This window comes from Neophocaena asiaeorientalis, unplaced genomic scaffold (assembly GCF_003031525.2).
Source record: "Neophocaena asiaeorientalis asiaeorientalis breed wild unplaced genomic scaffold, Neophocaena_asiaeorientalis_V1.1 scaffold70, whole genome shotgun sequence".
Classification (NCBI taxonomy): Eukaryota; Metazoa; Chordata; class Mammalia; order Artiodactyla; family Phocoenidae; genus Neophocaena; species Neophocaena asiaeorientalis.
The window spans coordinates 5,769,673-5,795,461 of NW_020175410.1; the positions used below are offsets into that span (position 1 = coordinate 5,769,673).

Consider the following 25,789-nt stretch of genomic DNA (forward strand, 5'->3'; position numbering starts at 1 on the left):
CAAATGAGCAACCTGAAATTCACTGAAGTGAAGCAACTTGCTGAAAGTCACAAACATTGTAAATGGTTAATATCTGAACTCAGTTTGCTTCTTTTTCAAAGCTCATAAAGCTCTTTCCTCTGCATCACACTGCATACTTTGACTTTCTGTGCATTTTAAATTATTCAATATTCTTACTCAACAATGCCTCAGATTATAACTCCATAAATTTAATGGCAAATTTTATGGAAAAAAGAAATATTATCACAAAGAAATAAATTACTTATAGATACACACATCCTAATTTGAGAGATGTCAAAAAATGAGTGTCTTAAAATGTAAGATAGCATAACACACTAACTCGTAATCTGTAGTTTCTTATTAACCTTGATAAGATTCTATCAGAAAATCAAGACTAGAATGCTTAAATATATTTGATTTCCGAACTCAATTTCATTAACTGAGTTCATACTTCTAATTTTCTTAGCTTAGATTTAAAGAAGACTAAGTTTTAGCAAAAGGGTACTTCTTAAACCACAATACATAGGTCAGAAAGACAATTTTTTAAGAGATAAGTAATTCTACAAAATGATGAAATAGTAAAACTAAATGTTAAAATTAGAAGTAACTATCTAATTGTATCTACATCTAGAATACATGAACTCTCACTCTGTTTTTTGAAGCTAGGATTTAAGTCATTCCTATCATTCAGGTGTTACTTTCACAACTCTGGGAATGGGCTCACTTAATTCAACTAAGACCATCTCTGCAATGAACAATGTCTCTCACACTCACATTACATATGAATTCTAAAAATAATATGTTTACATAAATAACATATTCTACATTCCTTCTTGGTATATTATATAACCCCAAATTAGTATGTCAAATGTTGGGTTAATAAGGTAAAAATATTCTTATTAACTTTTTAAAAGCTGTAATGAAATATCCTTCAGCTTAGCCATCAGATTTTTAGTAGGTAACTTTTTCTCCAAAATAAAAATAAAAAGATAAATTTTTTAAACCAAAGGATAGTATGAAGTTAGTGAGCTCTAAAAGGTAGTCCTATATATGGCACCCTACGGTACTTTGATTATTTATCTCAGTTATGATTCAGTTTCTCATCACATGGTATTCCACAGCATGGTTTACAGCACGCTATGTAAACACATCAAGCCCACATGCCATCTGAATTAGAAAATGGCTTGGTTTTCCCAGTTTGTAGAAAGTGTAACTTAAAAGATGATGTAGTCTTTCCATTTTTTTCAAAATATTAATACAGAAAACATCTGTATAATTTTAGAGGTTCTAATCATTTTCTTTCTCTATAAATATTCTGAGATATATAAAAATGGACATCATAAACACTAACAAATTTTATCTGGAGGAAAGAAATCCTGTTTTTGAAAAGATTCTTAAGGAATACCTGACCATGACTTATTGCAGTATACCAGTGTGCTTAATGTGTATTGCACAGTCCCCATGAAAAGTACCCTAGGTTAAAGAACTAACAGATCAGTGTAGATTCCAATTCTGTTATAAAGAACAACCATAAACAATGTTTTGTTGAAAATTGCGACTTGGCAAAAATATTACCTAGAGACAGGGTTCAGAAACATGTCTAGGACAATCAAGTAAACAACTTTTTTGAGCAGGCAATAATGACAAATAAAAAGTTCAGTTCAGTACATAAATGTTCAATTTAAACAAATAACACTTTATTTTTTTTTAAAGCACAGTAGCATCTATAGTTAGTAGAATTGTTAATGGCTATTACTTTTTATTGAATTCACAAAACACTGTTACTAGTCTCAAAGTACAGCACTCTATTAGAAATTAAGACTTAAAAGACATTTATAAAAACAATTTTGCCTGCCAGGAAAAGTACTAGAGTAACCAGCAACAGCCAGACTTGGCCTAGGATAAGGTACAAGATCACCTGGAAGTGTTTGGGCTTTACACCTGTGGTGTAAAGCAAAGATGAAATCTAAAGTTTAAATATTTAACTATAGCCATCATCAAGGATAACCACACCATAGTTTTAATTCTCAGACTTTTCGTAAGTCTACAAACTACCAAAGATTTTCCTATGGGATTCTAATTTAGGATACTGTATAAACAACTTTCTTCCAGACTTCACATAACTGTATCAGTAAAAAGGCAAATCAAAAAACTCAGTAAAGCTTGATAAAACATATTGTTATAACCTCTAATGTCACACAAGTCCTAGAAGAATACTGAATTAAGACAGTTAAGTGGTATAAGTTTTACCTGGAAATGACTTATCTGTCAACTGTGCTAAATTTAGAAACTTAAAATCTAACCTAATGCCAGATAAAATCCCAGAGGTCAAATTATTAAAAAGTCCTTTTTTATGGGTCAGTTATATGATTCAAATTTAAAAGAACTTTAAAGGATAATTCATTTTAATTTTATATTTTTTATAAATCTTCATAATATATAAAACTCAGACATTTAATTTCCAGTATCACCAGGTTCAATTAAATGTGCTTGTTTAATATTGTGGCAACATACTCCTTGGAGAGATTGTTCTGTTCAGTTTTTAAAGAGGCAAAATTCTCAATGACTATTTTGCTCGATAGTAAGTATATATGTCATTTGACATAAGCATTTCAGTTACAGAATTCTAGTTGCTCAATGCAAAAAAAGTTGGAAAAATAGAAAAAAAAATTTAAAAAATCAGACTTCCCTACTCAGGGATTTCTAATACAAATGATTACCAAAAAGTACCACACTTGCCTGAGCTGGTGTGTCATTCATTTGTAGTGCCAGAAAATCTTCCATAAGAATTTAGATGAGATCTTCATGCATATGAAGTCAACTTATTACCACTCAAAAAGAGTACTATACTAGAAAGATCAAATAAGAGTGAACCAAATGGAGGTCTCCAAGCTAAGATAGCTCATCTTGTAGTATTCAGACAATGACCTGTCATGTACACCTGGCTTTTCACAAAACAGAACATGAACAGGGACGAAAAGCTAGGATCATAACTGGCACAGTCACTGTAAAGTATATGATGTGTATTTAAATTCTCAGTGGCACCTGTGAATATATATCACTTGGATGATGTCCTTTTAAAAGAAATATTTATAGTAATACCTGTTCATTTAACCATGCCAAAAGAAGTCATCTTCATTTGGGGTGTTTCAGTACACAGAAGATGTTCAGGTCTATATCAAGTATACCCTAGAAAAAAGAGAATAGTGAACTGTGCCCTATATTAATACAGAAAAATAGGGAGAGGGCTCAGATCAATAAAATTAGAAACAAGAAGTTACAATGGACAACAGAGAAAGATAAAGGATCACAAAAGACTACTACAAGCAACTCTATGCTAATAAAAGGGACAAATTCTTAGAAAGGTACAATCTCCCAAGACTAAACCAGGAAGAAATAGAAAATATGAACAGACCAATCACAAGTACTGAAATTGAAACCGGGATTAAAACCTCCCAACAAACAAAAGTCCAGGACCAGATGGCTTTACAGGCAAATTCTATCAAACATTTAGAGAAGAGTTAATGCCTATGATTCTCAAACTATTCCAAAAAGTCTCAGAGGAAGGAACACTGCCAAACTAATTCTATGAGGCCACCACCACCCTGATACCAAAACCAGAAAAAGATACCACACACACACACAAAGAAAATTACAGGCCAATATCACTGATGAATGTAGATGCAAAAATCCTCAACAAAATACTAGCAAACCAAATCCAACAATACATTAAAAGGATCATACACCATAATCAAGTGGGATTTATCCCAGGGATGCAAGGATCTGTCAATGTCTGTAAATCAATCAGTGTGATATACCACATCAACAAATTTAAGAATAAAAACCACATGACCATCTCAATAAATGCAGAAAAATCTGACAAAATTCAACACCGATTTAGGATAAAAACTCTCCAGGAAGTGGGCATAGAGGAAACATACCTCAACGTAATAAAGGCCATATATGACAAACTACAGCTAACATCATACTCAACGGTGAAAAGCTGAAAGCATTTTCTCTAAGATCAGGAACAAGACAAGGATTTCCACTCTTGCCACTTTTATTCAACATAGTTTTGGAAGTCCTAGCTATGGCAATCAGAGAAGAAAAAGAAATAAAGGGAATCCAAATTGGAAAAGAAGAAGTAAAACTGTCACTGTTTGCAGATGACATGACACTATACATAGAAAATCATAAAGATGCTACCAGAAAACTACTAGAGCTCATCAATGAATTTGGTACAGTTGCAGGATACAAAATTAACACACAGAAATCTGTTGCATTTCTATACACTAACAACAAAAGATCAGAAAGAAATTAAAGAAACAATCCCATTTATAGTCACATCAAAAAGAATAAAATACCTAGGAAGAAACCTACAAAAGGAAGCAAAAGTTCTGTACTCTGAAAACTATAAGATGCTGATGAAAGAAGTCAAAGATGACACAAACAGATGGAAAGATATACTGTGTTCTTGGATTGGAAGAATCATTACTGCCAAAATGGCTATACTACCCAAGGCAATCTACAGATTCAGTGCAATCCCTATCAAATTACCAATGCCATTTTTCACAGAACTAGAACAAAATTTTTTTTACAATTTGTATGGAAACACAAAAGACCCCAAAGAGACAAGGCAATCTTCAGAAAGAAAAATGGAGCTAGTGGAATCTGGCTACCTGACTGCAGACTATACTACAAAGCTACAGTCATCAAAACAGTATGGTACTGGCACAAAAACAGAAATATAGATCAATGGAACAGGATAGAAAGCCCAGAAGTAAACCCAAGCATCTATGGTCACTTAATCTAAGACAAAGGAGGCAAGACCATACAATGGAGAAAAAACAGCCTTTTCAGTAAGTGGTGCTGGGAAAACTGAAGAGATACATGTAAACAAATGAAATTATAATATTCTTTAATACCATACACAAAAATAAACTCCAAATGCATTAAAGACCTAAATGTAAGACCAGATGCTACAAAACTCTTAGAGGATAATATAGGCAGACACTCTTTGACATAAATCAAAGCAATATCTTTTTTGATTCGTCTCTCCTAGAGTAAGGGAAATAAAAATGAAAATAAACAAATAGAACCTAATCAAACTCAAATCTTTTGCACATCAAAGGAAACCATAAACAAAATAACAAAACCCACAGAATGGGAGAAAATATTTGCAAACAATGAGATTGACAAGGGATTAATCTCCAAAATTTACAAATAGTTCATGCAGTTGAATATCAAAAAACAACAACCCAATCGAAATAACAGGCAGAATATGTAAATAGACAGTTCTCCAAGAAAACATACACATGGCCACTAGGCACATGAAAAGATGCTCAACATCACTAATTATTAGAGAAATCCACATCAAAAGTACAATGAGGTACCACCACACACCAGTCAGTATGGCCATCATTAAAAACTCTACAAATAACAGGGACTTCCCTGGTGGCGAAGCGGTTAAGAATCACCTGTCAATGCAGGGGACACGGGTTCAAGCCTTGGTCTGGGAAGATCTCACATGCTACGGAACAACTAAGCCCATGTGCCACAACTACTGAGGCTGCACTCTAGAGCCCATGAGCCACAACTACTGAAGCCCGCATGCCTACAGCCCATGCTCTGCAACAAGAGAAGCCATTGCAATGAGAAGCCTGCTCACCACAATGAAGAGTAGCCCCCACCTGCCACAACTAGAGAAAGCCCACATACAGAAATGAAGACCCAATGCAGCCAAAAACAAATAAATACATACGTTTATTTTTAAAAAGTCTACAAATAACGAATGCTGGAGTAGGTGTGGAGAAAAGGGAATCCTCCTACACTGTTGGTGGGAATGTAAATTGGTACAACCTCTATGGAAAACAGTACGGAGGTTCCTCAGAAAACTAAAAATAGAATTACCATATGATCCAGAAATCTCACTCCTGGGCATATATCCAGACAAAACTATAATTCAAAAAGATATATGCACCCCAATGTTCATTGCTGCACTATTTATGATAGCCAAGAAATGGAAGCAATCTAAATGTCCATCGACAGAGGAATGGATAAAGAAGATGTGGTGAATACATACAATGGAATATTACTAAGCCATTAAAAATAATGAAATAATGCCATTTGCAGCAACATGGATGGACCTGAAGATTATCGTATTAAGTGAAGTAAGTCAGACAGAGAAGGACAAATATCATATGATATCACTTATATGCAAAATCTAAAAAAAATGGATACAAACAAACTTATTTACAAAATAGAAACAGACTCAGAGAACGGACTTATGGTTACCGGGGGGAAGGGCTGGGGGAAGGGATAGTTAGGGACTTTGGGATTGATATGTACACACTGCTATATTTAAAATAGACAACCAACAAGGACCTACTGTATAGCACAGGGAACTCTGCTCAATACTCTAGTAACCTAAATGGGCAAAGAATTTTTAAAAGAATAAATACATGTATATGAATAACTGAATTACTTTGCCCTACACCTGAAACTAACACAACATTGTTTATCAACTCTACTCCAAAATAAAATAAAAATTTAAAACAAATATAATATTAAGTCTATATCTTATATTTAAGTATACAACATAATTTTAAAGTATCAGTTTGTTGAAATCTTGTGCATATTTGCTTTAAAATTGCAAAAACATTCATTTTTAGCTTAAAAACTTTTTAATAACTGAACAATTTTAAAAATACATAAAACAATGGTTCTTATTCCTGACCACTCATTAAAATAATTTTAGAAGCTTGTAAAAAATAAAAATGTCTGTCTTCAATCCCTCTCTCTCCCCTCCTTCCTGAACAATTCAATCTAAAAGCCTTCAGGTTATGGCAAGCAAAGAAAGTGTCCATGCAGCAGGGGAATGGAGGGTGATAGGAGATTAGTTTTACGTCAGGGGATTAATCTTCTAATATATATCAAGGATAATGGGAGCCAGTTTTCTGTGAGGGAGTTATAAATATGAAAAGGGAAAAAACCAGAATGGTTTCCAATATCCATGAAGACAAAGAAAAGTAAATGTGTATGTCTATGAATGTACATACATACATCTAGTCCTTGGCTATGTCTACTGAGAAGACCTAAGAGAAGCAACATCCCAGTAACAATGAGTACATCTAGTACCATGATCTTAGTTTCTAAATACCATTTTCCACTAAAAGGGAAGCAGAGCTCCTTGGAGAAATCACTGGTTCCAGGAGTAGGGGAAGGGAAAGAACAAGTTGAGCCTAGAACACCTTTAGTAAGGAAGCACTCAAAGATTTCTGGGATCCATATGAAAAGAACACAGAAGCCAGCCTGAAGTGGCTCTCATTAGCCAAATTTGAGACAATTCAAACATCAAAATAAATAATGATTATAACAAATATAAACCACTGAAAACAGAAAATGAAAGTCTGATAAGGAATAGGATATTTACACAGTCTCAAGGTTCTTCCCTACAAATTATTTATTAATTAGAAAGGGGAAGAGAATGGAGAAGACTTGCAGAGAACTCCTCAGTCAAGTGATTAAAGTTAACATCACCATTTATGGTTCATATTGAAATCATGTGTCACCTGATAGAATGCATACTGCATCACATCTGTGGTATTTTTATCAGAGATGCATAAAATAAATCTAACCACAAGAAAAGATCATAAAAATGCAAAGTAAAAGACATTATACAAAATAAGTGCCCTGTAATCTTCAAAAGTGGCAAAGAAATGACAGTCAAGTAAAGACTAAGGGACTTTCCAGATTAAAGACTGAAGAAACATAAAAATTAAATGCAATGAATGATTCTGTATTGGATCATTTTGCTATTAAGGACGTTACTGGGACAAATAGCAAACCTTGAATGAGGTCTGAGGATTAGACGGTAACAGTGTATCAATGTTAATTTCCTGATTTTGTCAGTTATATTCTGGATATGTAGGAGGATGAGAAAACACTGACAAATGTAAAGCAGTGGTGTGTCAAAAAGACTTTCAGGAAGATTACTCTAGTAGCAGTGTGGGACTATGATCTCCAAACACTGTTGTTGATGTACCCCAATACTAAAATATTTTAAATACATACCTTAATAAGTATATATGTGTGAAGTTATATACCTATTCTACAGCAGTAACCTGTTACATTAGAAAACACACTCAGACACAGATATTAAAATGGGATGCTATATAGAATTAATTTAATTAGTCATTTGTCTATCTCCTGAGGTACAAACACTTCATTTTGAAGGAACCTAGTGAAGAGTCTGGTAGACTTATTTAGATAGCCTCTAAAATAGGAGGAACTGGTAGAATGAGGAAAAGGTGAGGCACCGAATCAAGGCAGTAACAGTGGAGAAAAGGAGCAAAGAGTAAACCGGAGAAATATTTAAGGAAGAACACTTTTACAGGACTCAGCAAGTGATTTTCTATTTGGGACAGGATGAAGAAGACTTGAAGATGATTCCAGATATTTGGCTTGGGAGAATGGATGAAAGTAAAGATGAAAGAAAAAATAAAAGATGGGTGAGGTGGAGGAGAAAGAGTAAAATACATTGCTTTTCCAGGCATATAGCATTCATTTGTAACAGTATTTTCACAACACAGTAAAGAGCAAGAGAAAAAAACCTAATGCATGGTGATCAGTAGCAATGAACTAGCCCCACTGAATAAAAACAGCACACTGTCCTGGATAGCTGCTGCCTTAGTCAAGTATCTTTGAAGCATAGCCTATGGGAGAAAGTATATTTTGTGCATGTGTTTGTATGTGTGTAGATTTGTGTCTCTGTGTGTGTTACATGTAATGTATATATCTGAATCCATGTAGCTGGTCATTTTTCATGAAACCTAAAGTGACTACCTAGGTTTATGAAGGATTGATAACGCAGAGAAAGTCTTATCGTGCCATACTTTGTGGGTCTGGGTAGAATAAAAGTCATTCTATATACAAATATTGAATCATTATGTTGTATATCTGAAACTAACATAATAAGTCAATTATATCTCAATTAAAATATCATTCTACTGTTAAATTGTTATGAAATAAATATCATTAATTTATTATCATTAATTGTATATTATTAATTTAATATAGTATATTTTATCTTTCATGAGCTAAAGCTTAATATGGATTGAGATATGATGAATCTTGTTAGACTTTTGTGAAATTTCTATACTTTGTATAATTAAAAGCAATAGGCAGGATTAGCGACAGAAGATTTTTGCTCTCATAAAGGTCACAGCAAAAAAACCATTACTTGAAAGACAAAGTCATATATCAATACATTATGCTGCTCAGAGTATACGTGGCAATATTTTAGAGTTTCCTGTGGTATGCAAAATTTGGAGACAATGTCAACAGTTAAATAATATTTAAAGTGCAATGCATTTTCAAGCACATTTTCAACTACACACCCATACCATATATAATCTAAAATTCTAAGCAAAATAAATAATTTATTACTTGGGAGTCAAATTTTTATAATAAAAGTTAAGACTTCTTGGACTTAATAATCCTGACTACCATAAAAAAAGAAAGTTGGATATATATTTTATGGCTATAACAATTTTATATTCACTTTTCCCCAACTAAGTTTATTGGCAACTGATTCCTTTCTCCTGGAAATAACTACTTCTACCTTAGCTTTTCATACTATTAAAATAAATGAACATGGCAAATATACTTAGTATTACCTAAAAAATACCATTCCACCAAAGCAAATACAGCAGAATGAAGGACAAGCAAAATATATTAACTTTTATTGTGGATTTCTTTCAGGCCCCAAAATGATACTAATTTTCTTGACTCAGGTATCAATAATATACTGCTTTCTGAATTTAAAAGCTTCTGCAGCAATTTACTGAATTATAAAGCATGACATTATCTATCAATGTTTTCTTCTTGGGACCCAATACTAGCAAACACCTTACAAGAGAAAATGTAAACAGAAATTTACTTTTCAGGAATAAAGTTTTCAAAGTGAGCAAAACAGAGTTGATGTAACACAAGTATTCAAGGGAATGAATTAATTTTCCTTAACTTTCAGCTTAACTATTATATTAAGCTTAATTTTTCATTAGAAAAAAGAAGTATGTAATATTCATCTTGATATGATAAAAATACAAATCCATTTCACTGCTGTAATCCTTACAATAAACTGCTGTGACATTCGTCAGATACCATATTTGGATATTTTAAAAGTCTTGGCTGTTTATATCTGGGATTCATTCAATCACAAGTCAAACAGAGTACAATGCAACTTTTCTAACAATGTGCCTTCCTAATGGATTTCCATTCTGAGTCCAAAGATCTTATTCTCTGGTAGACAGGGAAAAGCAAAATACAAGAACATCTCAATGGCTACTGGCATGCACCTACTGCACTTACAAAATACTCATTTTGTATATTCCCAACATATGTGAAATGTCCTCTTGCATTTTCAATGTTCATTAACAAAATTACTATATAACTTAACAAAGGCACTCTGCAGTTAATATAATGCTACATATTTACAGTAGTACAAAACCTTTTCAAAAGAATGTACACAAAAAGGCTTATTTATAAATGCAATAAATCTTTTTTTCAAAAATTGCTTTCCTAATTGCTTTTTGAGGGTAGAAGAAAACCCCAAACAAAAAACACACTTAGAAAAATTATATTATACCATAAAGAGTCCCATAAGACAACTATTTAAAATCTATAGTACACCATTTTTTCTCATTTAAATACAATTTCTGGAAAACATTTTTTAATTATGTAATAAAAGTTTTTGATATTAAATATGCTCCCTCTTAAATCTGGGTCTTAATAAAATAACTGTAAAATAATTCTTGATATTGTATAGTTTAAAACCTTGAGCAAAAATGCTTGATTATTAAATAAAATGCATAAGATTCTATATTAATAATCATTATACAGATGTGTAAAATTTTTAATAAATTTGGTTATTTAAAAAACCCTTTAAATAGCTTTTTTCTTCCTATAGCCAAATGCTTTTCTGCAGTTTTTAATAAATAAACTTTACAGATGGCTTCTGTGGTAAGCTGGAATAAATCATTTTAACTGATAAAAAGAATATTTTTGATTCCATGATCAGACAGGAATTCAGTACCAATTTTAATTCACTCTAGGAAAAACAAATGCACTTAAGTGGCATTTAGGAGAGATGGCTTGAGGTCCACATTATAATAACTTCTGTTGTCTATTAAAAGAAGAATAATTTGATTAACCCACAGGTGACCATATTGTCTTAGTTCAAATATATTTAATATTTCTGTCAAATAAGTCAAAGCATCAGGTGTCCAGCTATTTACTCACACACTTAAAAGAAGCATATAATAATCTTAAAATGTCAATCGTCACAATTTAAGGTTATAAGATTGATATTCAAAAGATTTCAATAGTTTATTATTGGAGATAAACTACGAAACAACTTTATTAGATATTTCATCCATTCTACTTATCTAAAATAATTACCAGAAAAAATATTTAGGATATAAAAACTAGTTTTCTCAAAAAGCAAACCTTATAGAACATTCACAATATACCTACTATATCTTAAGATGAGTCATCTGTAAAATTGAATTGGATTTTATTGGTTATTCCCTAGGGGTAGTAAATTAGCAGAGGCTGACTGGCTACTAGAGAACTATTTAACATGCTACAGTAATATACAGAATACATGAAACAGCTAAAATATTTCATAGAGAAAATATATATAAGTCAGTAGAGCTCTTTACTCCTTAATTTAAGGGCAATAAAATCATCAAGGCAATATATTCTTAAAGTGCATAGAGTAAATTGTTGGTCCTTCATATTCCAATTCTCCTTAAAGTTAGGAAGCCATTGGTGAGATACAGAAAAGCTATCAAAATAAAGGGAAACAACACTTTTTCTTATAAGTTTCTCCCCTTACCTTAGAAGATGAAGAATCACACTCCTGACATATCCATCCATAGCCTGTTTGTTTAGGAGACTTTTTCAAAGGAGGATCCAAACAACCAAAGTGGTAGCACAGTCTACATTCATCACACCTGCAGGGTAAACAGATTTATACTATATTTAAATAATATTAAAAAACACTTTTTTTCAGAGAAAAACAGCAAACTACTGTATATTTCAACTGTAACACTTAATTCTATCCTTAGCTGACAAGATTATTAAATTAATGTTTATGAAAAAGACAATCTAAACCTGAAATAAATGCTTTAGGAAAAACAAAATACCAAAACAATAAAATAAACAAAACAAATATCATTCAGAACATTTTGATAGTAGAAATGTTAACAGCATAGGAATAAATTTATTTGTATAACCCTATGTGTTCAAAACTAACAAACATTAACATTTTCAATTTTGAACTTCAATAATAATCACTTGCCCATTAGATGGTTTTAAAACTAATATAAGATACATATAATTCAAGATTATGAATTCAATCTAATATATTGTGATTATTTAAAAAAACTTTTAAATCTAATGAATTCTACTAGGCTACACTAAGCTTAATTCTATACAATTGATATACCTCATCACTCTCTCCAAGTTAAGGTAGATTGTAAATAAAATTTCTAATGTGTATAGCATGCTAACATAATCTACAGCAAATAAAAACCATTCTAAGAAGTTTATTTTCTAAAATATAAATTTTCTCAATAATTTACCTGTCACTTTCAGTGCAATTGGTTTTTCAAAGTACCTCTTAGTACATTTTAAAGCTTATTAACAAATGTTTTGATAGTGTCTTTGCCACCTATGATGTACAAAATCTAAGAAAACTATCATACCTATTCTTCGTTTCAGACAATCTCATCCTGCTGACAATGAAGAAAGATCTGTATTATTTCAGTGTTTTTTAAAAAGAATTTTGCATCAGTTGGAATAACAAGACCAAAATTTAACAACAAATAACAAAGATGTATACATTTTATAGAAAGGGTCATATTCCTCTTATTCTTTGTGCTATTTTTTTGTAAGTTAAAAAAAATAATACTTTCTCCAAACCAATCTGTCACATTCTCTTTATATATACTCTTACTGATTTAAACCTAAAAAGTTGAGGAATCCATAACTAAGAAAGGAGGATATTTTATAGGACATGTATTACTTAAAGTACAAAATTACTCTTAAATAACTTTTATTAGAAAAAAAGGAGAAGGAGTTATTGTGATAAACAAGCAAAGAAAAGCAATTTATTTTCACAATAAAGGGAATTATAAGTCTACATTTATAGTAAAAATTTCATGTCATTCTATAAAACTCAATCTCCCAAAGACCCATTTCAGAAACCAAAAGTTTCAGAAAGTTTAGCAACTTAGCTAAGTTATTCAGGTATACAGAAGTTTAAAACACAATTATATATCTTAAGTTTAGGCACTCCTTCCTCTACAACTTCCTTCTCATAAACCAAATAAACTTATGTACTTTTCCAAAAACCTTCACTTAGACTCAAGAGATGGACTTGAATAAAAATGTTTACTATAATAATTCTAGCTATACAAAAAATTCAAATCAAATAGTAATAACAAACAGTACTTTATTTACTGTGCCAATATTATAAATAAACCATCCAAAAATATATTTAAAAGCACTTAAAGTGTTTAAATACCTGTTGTTCTAGTATTAAGAAAAAATAATAGATAATATATAGCTAACATAAAACATTACATAAAACTAAATGGCAAGCCCACAAAATTTTGTTCTTCTCAATTCAACTTATTTACCCTTCAATAGTTAAAATTCCAATTACATTAAACACATAGTTAGAGGACCCTTCAGCGTATAAGCATTTATAAATTATGAGAAGGTTGAGATTTCTAGTTAGCTGAGGGCGTAGTCCTTCAAGCATGGAAAACAGTATTTCAGTCATCTTTAATGGGAAATTTAAAGAGAATCACATTCTTTGCTTCATCAAGAAAATCCATTAAATATAATTTACTCTATCTTTATCATTCCAGGGTCACAAGTATGAGTAATAGATGCTGCTACATGTCTAACAATGTGACAGCCTTTTGTGTTTGGACATGATTATCATCAGTCTGCTGTTCTGTTTGAATTCTTGTATTCAACTTTTATAGGTCCTCCTCACTTGCTTAAAAAATATCAGTCACTACTTTCTGATATTGTCAGTGTCATCTGTCTAAGCAGCATTTCCCCGACAATAATTCACTGTGGATTCAGAAACCAGATCACTGGACTTAAGACTATGCAAATTGACAGTTTATAAAAACATGAAAATGAGGACTACTAAGTACATGGACTCAATTTGGGTTAACTATTGTCTTTTTTGCTTAACTTAGGGTTTTTAAGCAAGTTCAGATTGCCAATAATCTGGGCTTTTGATAAGTGAAGAGTTATAGTATTAATGCTTTCCTAGTTCATATCAAATTACAACCTAATTACTACATATTTACTTTATAAGTCTGTGCCATAATAACTTGCAAATTATGGTTTCTAGTGTACAACTAGAGTCAAACACTATGATGAATATAAAGGTGAATCATAATTCATTACCTTTTACCTTCATGTACTAAGGTGGTTCTTGCTGGTGTGTGTGTGTGTGTGTGTGTGTGTGTGTGTGTGTGTGTGTGTATTATGTATATGTACATATATATATTTCAAGCTAATAAATTAAGAACAAGTTTGCTACATTGATATAGTTCAAATTTGTAGCTGATTTCAATTAATTGTAAACTCAAGTTATCTTTCAGCTCAATAATAAATGCAAAAGGGAAAAGAAAGACTTTATATGCTAGATTTGTTAGAAGATAATGTTGAAGTATATGCCATTTGGAAGTGACCTAATCCTTACTGATTCCTTCATTAGTGATACTTTTTAGAATGACTTAGTCTACACATGGAACTCATGTATTAGTGATGGGTTCCAGAGGAAAGGAAGAATCTGCTTGTTAGAATCAGGGGTGATATGGAAGTTCTCTCAAGTTATAGCTCACTCAGTGGTAAATAAAAACTGTAATTCCAAGACTAAGTAGCAGAAAGGAGTAGTTAATACACTTAGGAACTGCCAAAATCCAGGAGAGGAAAAAAGAAATAACCCAATCTTGAAATCAATAACTCTGTTAATAAACAAACATATAAATATTAGCCTTTTCTAAAAATGACTAAAATTATCTCCATATGGAAAAAATATAGTTGTTTCTACACTAAAATATTTAATTGAATAAATCTATAGCTTCATGTGCTGGTAACAAAAATATCCTGAGTGATACAAGGGAACTCCAGCAGAATTTGCAAGAATTAATTCACCATAGACAAATGTAAAGAATGCCATTAAGAACCCTAGAAATCAAAGAACAATTTAGATGGTAAAAATAGTAAATTATTTATTTCATGCACACACACACCATTTTGTAAACTTTAGCAAATTTTGTCAGCCAACAAATTATGGTTAAGTTACAAATATAGATCATTTTAAAAACTCAAAAATCAGAAGCTCGTAAGGATCTGCAATCATTCTGCTACCTTAAAGCTGAAATAGAGTTGAAGTAGTTATTGATCAAATTATTATTTATGACCTCTACATCTACTTCTTACACATACTTGGAAATACGTAATTACAACACATAATATAGTACATATTTAATGTATCAAAACAATAAATCTTGTGCAAAAGCAGTCATTGACCCACAAAAGCTGTGATATAACACAATATACTTTATTAAATAACACAAATGTCTATGTAATAAAAACAGACTATTATACCAATAGCACATATATTAAATAAGAAGACAATGTCTTAAATTAAAAAATATAAAACTAACCTATAAAGATACACTATGTTTTTTAATAAAATGCAAACTCTATGCTTAAAGAATATCCTCTAAACATCTAATAGAACTGTACACATTAACATATTATGGGACATTCTAAAATTACAATTGTAAGTGAGATAAGATAAATCCCATTTATAAGAAAAGGAAACCTCATTGTTTAATTAGATTTTTACTAAATACAACTTCCTAGGCATCAGATTCATAATGGATACAGATGTCAAGAATAAAGCAGCTATACGTATATGGTCTTTTACACATTCATTTAACAAAATGCAGTGACCAAATAAACATAGTTCTATATGTATTTAAAATACTTACTTATATATGGTTAAGTATAGCACCCTAGACATAAAAGAGGAAGAAAATGATTTATGTTCATATGTCCTATGATCCATGGGAGCAATCAGTCATGTGTTTATCTGATTACTGAGAATATACACACAAGTAAAAGGAAACAACTTATTTATTTCTGTCTACACCTACGAGACAGGCCAGTGTTCCAAAGGGTTTCTTAAATTCCCTTAATTTCCAATTGATAATTTCACTAGAAGAGTACACTAAATAACTACTTTTCAAAACTAACCAAAAAAAAGGTGCACCTTCTATATATATAATTTATAGCCTGATGATCAGCTAAATTTCAGGAAGAAGAGAAATCCATAACATGGATTGTACATGTACATGTAATGTAATGTACATGTTTTATGACCAGGTTGATCCATAATCATAGCTATTTTTTATGTCAATGAACATTTGATTTAGGTCCCTTCCAAGTCTATATAGAGTAAAATAAAGAAGCAACCTTGAAAATATATACTGTTACATCCATTTAATAAAAAAAACAAAAAACTCACAACTAAATATCAAGAGAATTGATGGGTTAGATTTTCTTACTTTTTCACCATTTCTATGCAAAAATTCTATAGAAGAATGACCAAAAGAATTGGTCTTAATATTACTTACATAACATCTTACTAGCAACTGAAACACCTACACAAATGTAGTAACCAGTAGTGACAGACTCTTTCATTGAACAGTAGCCAATTATTTCAATTATTCCTTTTAACAGATGGAGAAAATGCAGGTTTGTGGCCCATGAGTTAAATCACTTTTAAAATAATACAAGCTTGCACAAAAATTCTGCATTCTACACATATTAGAATAACATTTAATATCAATAAAGGCAAACTTTATTCCTTTTTACACTTTTAGTGCAAATCACCTATATGAGCATTTTCTTAGAAAATGTCTTTTATATGATATTTCACAAATAATGGCTAAATGTGGAGGTCTTGAACATATTTTCATTAATGTCACTATAGATTCTCATCACATGCAATAATGAATGAATGAGTGGTAGGAAAGACAAAAATTTTCTGTAAAGTATATTAACTGGAAAAAATATTTGGATAATTATTGAAATCCAAATTCATGTTTAATGATCACTTAAATAATGGGATCAATTCAGTTAGCTACATCTGCAGTAGTCAAGTTACAAGATTAAAAGTGAAAGGCAAAACTGAAACATGAAATAAAAGAATTCATATTAAAATACACAATAAGGTCAAGTACCTCTTCACAGCATGAGAGAATGATTAGACATTTTCATACCTGAAACACATTTGCTTTGTTCTTTAATAAACTGATTTCCATCTGCTCATGCCCTTGGAAATTTTTCAGCAGTACAACCTGCTGTGCTCAAGCCCCACATAACTTTGTATTTCCCTGCTCATAATTAACTAATTATTCTCTAATCAATAGTGTAGATCTTGATTTTACAATGTAAATCAGATAAATGAGATAATGGCTTGGGGTCAGTCTCATTTTATTCACAAAGCCCAGCATGAACATCCAGTTTCATTATATCTTATGTACCTGAACAGCAGTGAATCTTACAGCAGGCCTGCAGAAAGTCTTAAGACTGTGTACTGGGAGAAAGAGGTCTATATGTTTATTTAAAAAAAAAAAAAAGTATTTGCAAAGCATGTCTATCTCAGAAATATTTTTAATCGCAATCCTTAGTATTATGTAAATTGATAAAGTGTTGACTGGGTAGGAAAAAAATTTCTGCCTTCATATGCCATGCAACTCTAAAGCTGAGTCTCTTAAACAAGTTTTAATTGTCAAAATGATTTCAGAAAATTTAAAGAAAAATTAGTAATGTTAGTATTCCATTCTGCTAGAGAGTCCTTCTGAATTCCTTGAATAGATTTTGGTGAAATATTAATAAAATATTCCCATACTGAGAATCAAGTAAAACAGTGGTAAGTTTTGTCAAATAAAAAACATTAAGAGTTTAAAAAGAGTGATCTAGTAAGTAATAGGATGTAAAAACAGGGAAATAGGATAATGAGTGTGAATATTCTTATTATTTATTGGTCAGTGATCTATTTTTAACATTATAATTGTAAAATCAGATAAACACTCAAGAAACACAAATAACAATGATATATAAATGGTAAATAAATTTCATTTACAAACAAAATGGATAAAGGTTAAGGCTAAATTTGTTTTCATGTTAAACATAATCCTAATTTCAAATCTTTTCCTAACAAAGGAATTAGTGAATTATGGACAAAGGCTATGTCCCTTGATTAATTTCTGTACCTAAAATGGTGCTGTGTCCAAAATAGGTATAAAATAAACACCTGTTTAACTAAACTTATGTATAATAAAGAAGTTATACTCTATGTGCTATAAACTACTATAATCTCTTTTACCTAGAAACAAGTAGTTTTGAAAATTTAAGGGCCCTTTTAACAAGATTAAAGCCACATTCAATCAATCAATGTCAACCACAATACCATGATTCTTTTAAAAATATTATACACAAATGGTTCTCAAAGGATGTCCCTGGCCAGCTTCAGCATCACTTGGGAACTTTTAGAAATGCAGATTTTCAGGCCTCATCACAGACCCACTTAATCAGAAACTGCAGGGAGAAGTAAGAGGGAGTAAAATGAGGAGGAAAATGAGGAGGGGAGTAGGTGAGCGATCTGCTTTTAAACAAATCCTTGATTCTGATGTACTATAAAGTTTGAGAACCACTACTATATACTGCCATGTCATTCTTCTTGTAGTTCAGAGTTATTTATTTTACTTCTTGATATTTCAGTGTTTTTTTTCTTTCCCTATCATGCGACAAATAACCATCATTTACCTGTCGGACTGCTTTCTCTTATACATGTATGTAAAATATGAACTATTTAGTGTATATTCTCTTGATATACACATTAATATCTCCTTTGAATAACAACTGGACGAATTACAGAAAAGGGTTAATTTTGTACCATGGAAATATGAGAGTGTCTAGAAGATTATTAGGAGAAAATGTTTCATTCTACTCTCTTCAAAAGTTCTACTCCAAATACACATTTGCAGGACCAATGATCTTATGAGTATTATGTGGTTTATATTCATGATGTGTGACAAAGATTCTTAGGGCTAGCACCAAATATGGAACCACATATCCACCACCGAAGAGTAAGATGGAGAATGATGATAATATGGTATTCTAAATAGAACCAGGTGGAAAGGACTTTGATTAATAGTGTCACCAAAACCACAAGGTTTAATGATTTTTCAAAAAAATCTAAAATAAAATGACCACTAGTAATATCTTACCATATATCAAAGGAGAGTCAGGTCCAAATGCACTAGCATATTCTTTTTTAAGGAAATGGCAATCTGACATTTTTCTTAAAATCAGCTGGAGTTCAGCAATAGTAATAACTACCAACTTTTTCTTAAGCTTATGCAGTGATAAATAATGAGTTCTTTTTCTAAAAGAAAAAAAAGCCTACTGGTTTTGCTACAGGTTATTAATATTTTTCCTCCAATGTTAGGTCTTTCAATAAGTTAATAATCTCAGTTTATACATATTTTATATACATACTGCTTTTATTAAATATCCAATAATATGGTTCCTTAGTATAACTAAAGATTACTAGCATACAGCAACTTTATATTTACACTTGCTTTTAATTATCTATAACATTTCCTACTCTATTCCTAATGTTTGAACTATTTTCAATGCCACTATACCTGAAAAGATGTCCCAAACCACATTTATAAATCAGGAAATTCCAAGAGACATGTTGACAATTTACATGTATATATGTATTTCAATTTCAGCAAACAGTCTCTTCTAAATCAGTTCAAGATGAAGTGATGAAATATTCAACATATTTCTGTCGTTGATTTAAGACTTGTTCATTAAAGCTTGAAGACCAAATTTTAATTCTGTAAACCTTTGGAAAGATACAAATGTTGATGAAGATCTTTCAGTTGGCAGGTTGTATAGTCAAAAGCTTTGTATCTCTCTCCTTATTTTGTAACCTCATACTTAAGGTTGAGAAAAATAAAATTATACTGAACAGAGAAAGTTTGTATTGAATCAATAAAGAGTGAATATATTTGGTTATTACTAAAAAATATCTAGAGATCAACACAGATATATTCTTATTTACAAGCTTAAAATCTGAAGTTGCAAAAACTGCATGCTACTAATATTAGTGCTTTCACACTAGAACTAATGAATCAAAACTAGAATGGCATACGCTTTCGCAAGTCTTTCACTTTTGCTGAATATTATAAATAGAAGTAACATTTAATATAGTCTACAGTTGTTTCCCAATGCAGTATTTCATATATGAATATATGTATTAAGTTGGATGAAACAGAATAGCAGACTAATGGAATGCATTATGTTTCTTGTTTGTTACTATTGTTCAACAACAAGTAGCACATTGCATGTAAGTCCCACAGGCTTCAGTAACTCTTAAGTAAGTCCAAATACTGTATATCATTTGCCAAAGAAGCAAGAGGGGAAGACATTACTTAATAGGACAATTCTGACAAGACATTATCTAGTATTTTTCAACAATGCACATATCAAATGTTTCTGATTAGTGCAAAAAAAAAAAAAAAAAAAAAAAGAAAAAAAATCCACACAGGCAAATTAACTGCCTTGTCAGTCCAAGTAACAAACCAATCAATTACATTCTATCCAAACCTGACAAGCAAAGGCAACTTTTTGCAGTGATAAGCTTATGGGAAAGACAAGATAGCTGTTCTCCTTTACTTTATATACTCTATTGAGAGTGTTATCCACATTTTTAAAATCACACTTATAAAAGAGGTTTCCAGGATTGCCTCCGAGGATGAGCTGTGGCAGAGTTGGGTCTCATGAAGGGTATCTACACAGTAAAGTGATAAGAAAAGAACATTAACATTTAAAGATCACAGCAGCTCTGCACTATGTCTTATGAAACACACTAACAATACCATAGTAGATTCAAATAACATATGATCTGGTCCAAAGAGACAGATGCCCTAAACCTAAATGCCATGATCTTGTAAAGGTTCTTACTAGTTGAAATGGAACTATTTCATCATCTGAAACACTGAGTTGCCTCTTGTATTATTATTACTTTTAGTTGTCACAATAAATCTATCTTAGTAAAAGAAAAAAGAAAATATAAAAATGATGAGGGGTTTGTATTTATATAAGCAAACATGTAATTTGATTAATAGATGCTTTAAATAATAGCAGTTTGCTATTTTTTCATCAAATATGGCAAGTTAACAATGCTTGAGAAAGCATGCAATATACTGAAAACAAGCACACCTAATCAGTACATTACAGGAGTGGTTCTACTCAAGTACAGAGTCTCAGGGAAGAAATATTCAGATGATTCTTATTCCCTGGGCCTATACTGCCTTCCTGTTTTTAAAGACTATATTGGAAACGTTTGCTTACAATTATGAAAAGTATATCCCTAGCTAGCTATTTTAGTAGATTTGTGCAACAAAAGTGACAGAGAATACACCTCACTGTAAAGACCTGGTCATTGATTATAAAACACTAATTTTGGCCAAATTTTCAAGTCATTCACTTGCATTTATTTTTCAAAACTTTCTTTAGTTTTTCTTGTATTTATTTCCCTACCGACGCATTTTCAGAGGAGAAATTTTAGATGCCTGGTGATGAGAAGTAACTTTCTTTTTGATTGTGGAAAACAAAATTTTATCATTTCCTTCAGATATTTACATCTGTGCAGATAAGATTAAATTACCAACTAGTCACACATCATAGAAAAAGTTCATTTCAATATTTAAGTATTAGAGAGATGTGTTTAATGCTTCTAAGTTCTACTGAGAAAAAGAAAGTGAAAAGTGGCACAATCACAGATAAATAAAGCACTACTATGCCATCGACGAGCTACCATGCCAAATTGAATAAACTCCAAAGAAAGGAAAAACAAAATTGTACAAGAAAAAAAGAATATAACGTGAAACATAGTTTTCAGAGAAATGTACTTATCAACATATGAGAAGTAAACAGAAAGAACAGAATTCCCTCGTTGAGTAACAAGGAAATAGATAGGAAGAGCTGAATTCCCTTGCTAAATAGTCACATGTGCTAACTTTTCTCAGTGCTTCAGGCTCCAAGTGATGAAATGTAAGCACATTCTAAATCTGATATTCTGAGAAGTGCTTTGCCTGCAGGTTAAGCACTACTAGATAAGCAAAATGAAAGAGGAAGCAACCACATCATTTACCACAGAAGTACATTTAAGTTTTAATTATATGCACAAACGATAGAGAGTAGCAGACAACCCAAAGATTCATTTGTAGTTAACACTGATAGGAATTTAAATATATATTGGGTTGGCCAAAAAATTCGTTTGGTTTTAAGTAAAAATAAAAGACATTTTTCATTTTCACCAAGAATTTTATTGAACGATTCACTAACTGAATGAACTTTTTGGCCAACCCAATAGATACATTAGATGTCACAGAAATCTGCTTTAAATTCTAATTAAATCTAAACTTAACTTTGAAAAAAACTGAAAAGCTCTAACTAGTATTCTTCCATCCTAAAATTTCACTTAATATTCAGAGTAAGCAACATGACTTGTCTTGGCTGCTACCTTCTTAGGACAAAAGACTACTGTGTGGTCTTTTATATCAGAGTTCAAGTCTTGGCTTTGTATTTATTCCATATGCTTCTAATAAGCTTACTTACAAATTAATGTAGAAAAAAAGGGAATTAACTATTTTCAAAGGGCTTCCCTGATGCAAGCACCAATGGTCTGTTATCCTGTATAGTTGGATGCCTACCAAGAAGAAGCACCTACTTTTGCCCAATGAAGTCAAATGTGCTAAAGGAGCATAGTTTGGTGAGCGGTATGCCTAATGATTAGAGCATAAGCAACACAGTCAAGACTGCTTAGACTCAAAACTCTAATGCTACCACTTCCTAGTTGTATGGTCTTAAACAAGTAATACTTCTCAATTTCCTCACCCATAAGATAGGGATAAAATCAATATCTGTGTAATGGAGTTTCCTTGAGGATTACATGAGATCAACTATACAAAGCATTAGCACATTGGCCCTTAATAAGCACTCTATAAATCTCAGCAACTAATATGAACAACAGTAAATTTATCAAACACTAGTAGTATTTAATGGAAGGAAAAAACTGTATTCTAATATATAACAATTTATATACAGAATTTCAATATATAATTGGAATAATTTCTATTTCATGATGCTTAGTGCCTCTGTAACTCAGTTACCTAATCTCCAAAATGGAGATGGCCATACCTCAGAGGACTGTTGTTAAAAACTGAATGAGATAATACACTTAGAAAGCAGAGAATAGAGCCTGGGATATAGTAAGCATCTAACACTAGCATTATTTTAATTTCCAGTTCATACAGACTTTTAACATGTCTATGGGGTTCAATTAAAATGTTAAAAAGATGAGATTCTTATACATTATTACCTAGATATCAAAATCCATCATCAACTCCAAAATTTATATCCAATCTTATCTACAAATTCTAATTCCATTAATATGTCTATTTTATATGTCTGAAACTATAAAAAACCAACACAGATCAAAACCTTGTTATAGGAGGAACAGATGAAACAGGATGTTTCAAAATAAAAAAGAAAGAAAAACCAGAAAACAATATAGTTGGTTTCTAATACTAGAAGCTGGATTATGCTTGTTTTATATGATTCCAAGGATTGAAATTATTAAGAAGAGATATGTTAGCTCACTTGGAGAAAGAAATTGCCAGTGGTCAGAGCTGCCTCAAGAGGGAATGGGTTACTTATACACTTCTATCCCTGGCAGTAGCTTTTCCCCTGTGGCTTTAGTAGTGATACTGAGCAGATGATTCAAGTGTCAAAGAATAGTGAGATCCTTTTCAGAACTGTATAGTATTAATACTTGTTTTGAAATTGCTTTGAGTTACAAAAGTTACAAAATCTGGGGAAAAATTGAGGTTGATGCCTTCATTTTATAGATGAGAAAATGACTATCATGGTAACTTAATTCAAGGTCATTCATCTAGCCAGTAGCAGAACTATGGGTGGAGTCCCAGTCTTTCTTAACAATAGATAATCCCTTTTGTGTAAGTTAACAAGTTAACAATATTACCACATTGCAATAGAAAATGAGTTTGAGATTACAAAAATAAATTTTACTGAAAAATAAATGAGTGAAACGAGAAATATTTCATTGCTATATATGCTAGAAATTATGATGTTTACTACTCTAAAACTGCATACTCCAGAAATACCACACTTCACTATGTAATTAATGGTTACCATGTTCAGGCTTCTGTTTTCTTTAAATACAATTTACTTGTCTATAACGCATTTACTTTAAAGAGAAAAAGAAAATTTAAAAATTCAAACACTGACAATGTAACATAAAAATATTTATAAATCACACTAAGTTACTTAAAGGTTTAATGTTTTAATATAGATATGAAAATCAAAGAATGTCATACATTGAATATTAAATGTGTGAAGCAGGTTAGCTATTCCACATGTCTAACAAATCATCAAATCAACTTAATTATAAAGGAAAAAAATATACTGAATAAACATTTTCTTTTCAATCCAAATTTTATCAGAGTACCACCTTAATAAGAAAGATTCAGTGGCAGCTTGTCTACTTTCATTATCCAAATATAAATATTTTGAATATTAAACATCTCTTTTCCAATTTTTACTAATAGAAAAGCATTCTTAAAATGTAACTTCTAAGTTGTTTCCTTCACAAGACCCAGTTTATTTTCTAATTTCCTCTTTAGAATCTAATCTCTTCATGATGTACAATACAGCATCAATTTAGTTCTAAAGACATTAACTAAAATCATTGATCACTGCTTTTTATAAAGCCAGGTCTAGGGCATAACGGGAACACTCTTAGTGTTAGGGATGGCCAAGTAACTCCTAAGAACAGTGGTATAAAGCATTTAATTTTAAATTTTAGACTCTTTTACCCTGAATGGTTCAGTAAATGTTCAAGACAGCCTTGGAATAATTGTATTTGGAGAATAAAGAACAGCTGGGCTCAACAGAAAATTAAGAAGCAGGAGAATGCATGGCCTGCTCTGAAAGTTAGGGAGGATTCTGGTAGAATTTCTTCAATGACTGGAGTTTGGGTTTAGGCCATTTAATCAGGCAAGAGAAGAACCCAGAAGGTTGGAGGAATTAAGATACATTAGAGCTACAGAAAGCAGTTATACTCTAGCAATAAAAAATGTGGACAGCCAAGGCAAAGAGAGTGGGATCCAAGGAGGCCTAATCAGAAGTGAGAAACATAGAAAGAAGGCAAGAGGAAACACTGAAGCAGCTAAGGTGTACAGAATAACATCACAGAGAACAGTGTAGACACTGCACTGAGAAAGGTCTTAAGTAAGCCAAAAAAATGGGAAAAAAAGAAATGGAGATCAAGAAATGTTACGATGGAAAATGGTTCCCCAATTACTCTGATATTTTTAGTTTTCAAATAATGCACAGCAGTTATATTTTTTAAACTTTTTGAACAAAATTATTAAAATTATATGAATAAAAGTAAATATACTAAGATGCTATAAGATCATAGTAATTCAAACTTTTTTTATATTTTTGATTTTTTGTAAGTATATTTTTATAACGAACAAAATTTTTTAAATATACATGAAAATTTCACTTACCTGTCTTT

At 31.4% G+C, this 25,789-nt stretch overlaps 1 protein-coding gene across 4 annotated transcripts in view; it reads right to left on the reverse strand.

Annotated features, from left to right (window-relative positions):
- PHF14 (PHD finger protein 14) overlaps window positions 1-25,789 on the reverse strand; it is a 200,755-nt gene that overhangs the window by 61,151 nt on the left and 113,815 nt on the right. For 2 of the 4 annotated variants that reach the window (XM_024767097.1, XM_024767101.1), the window contains exons 17-18: window positions 12,771-12,800; window positions 11,900-12,017 (exon numbers count right to left, since the gene is read on the reverse strand). In XM_024767097.1, the coding sequence (XP_024622865.1) occupies window positions 11,900-12,017; window positions 12,771-12,800 (148 nt within the window). The remainder of the gene's footprint in view (window positions 1-11,899; window positions 12,018-12,770; window positions 12,801-25,789) is intronic. The other 2 variants (XM_024767098.1, XM_024767099.1) reach the window with 2 other exon arrangements.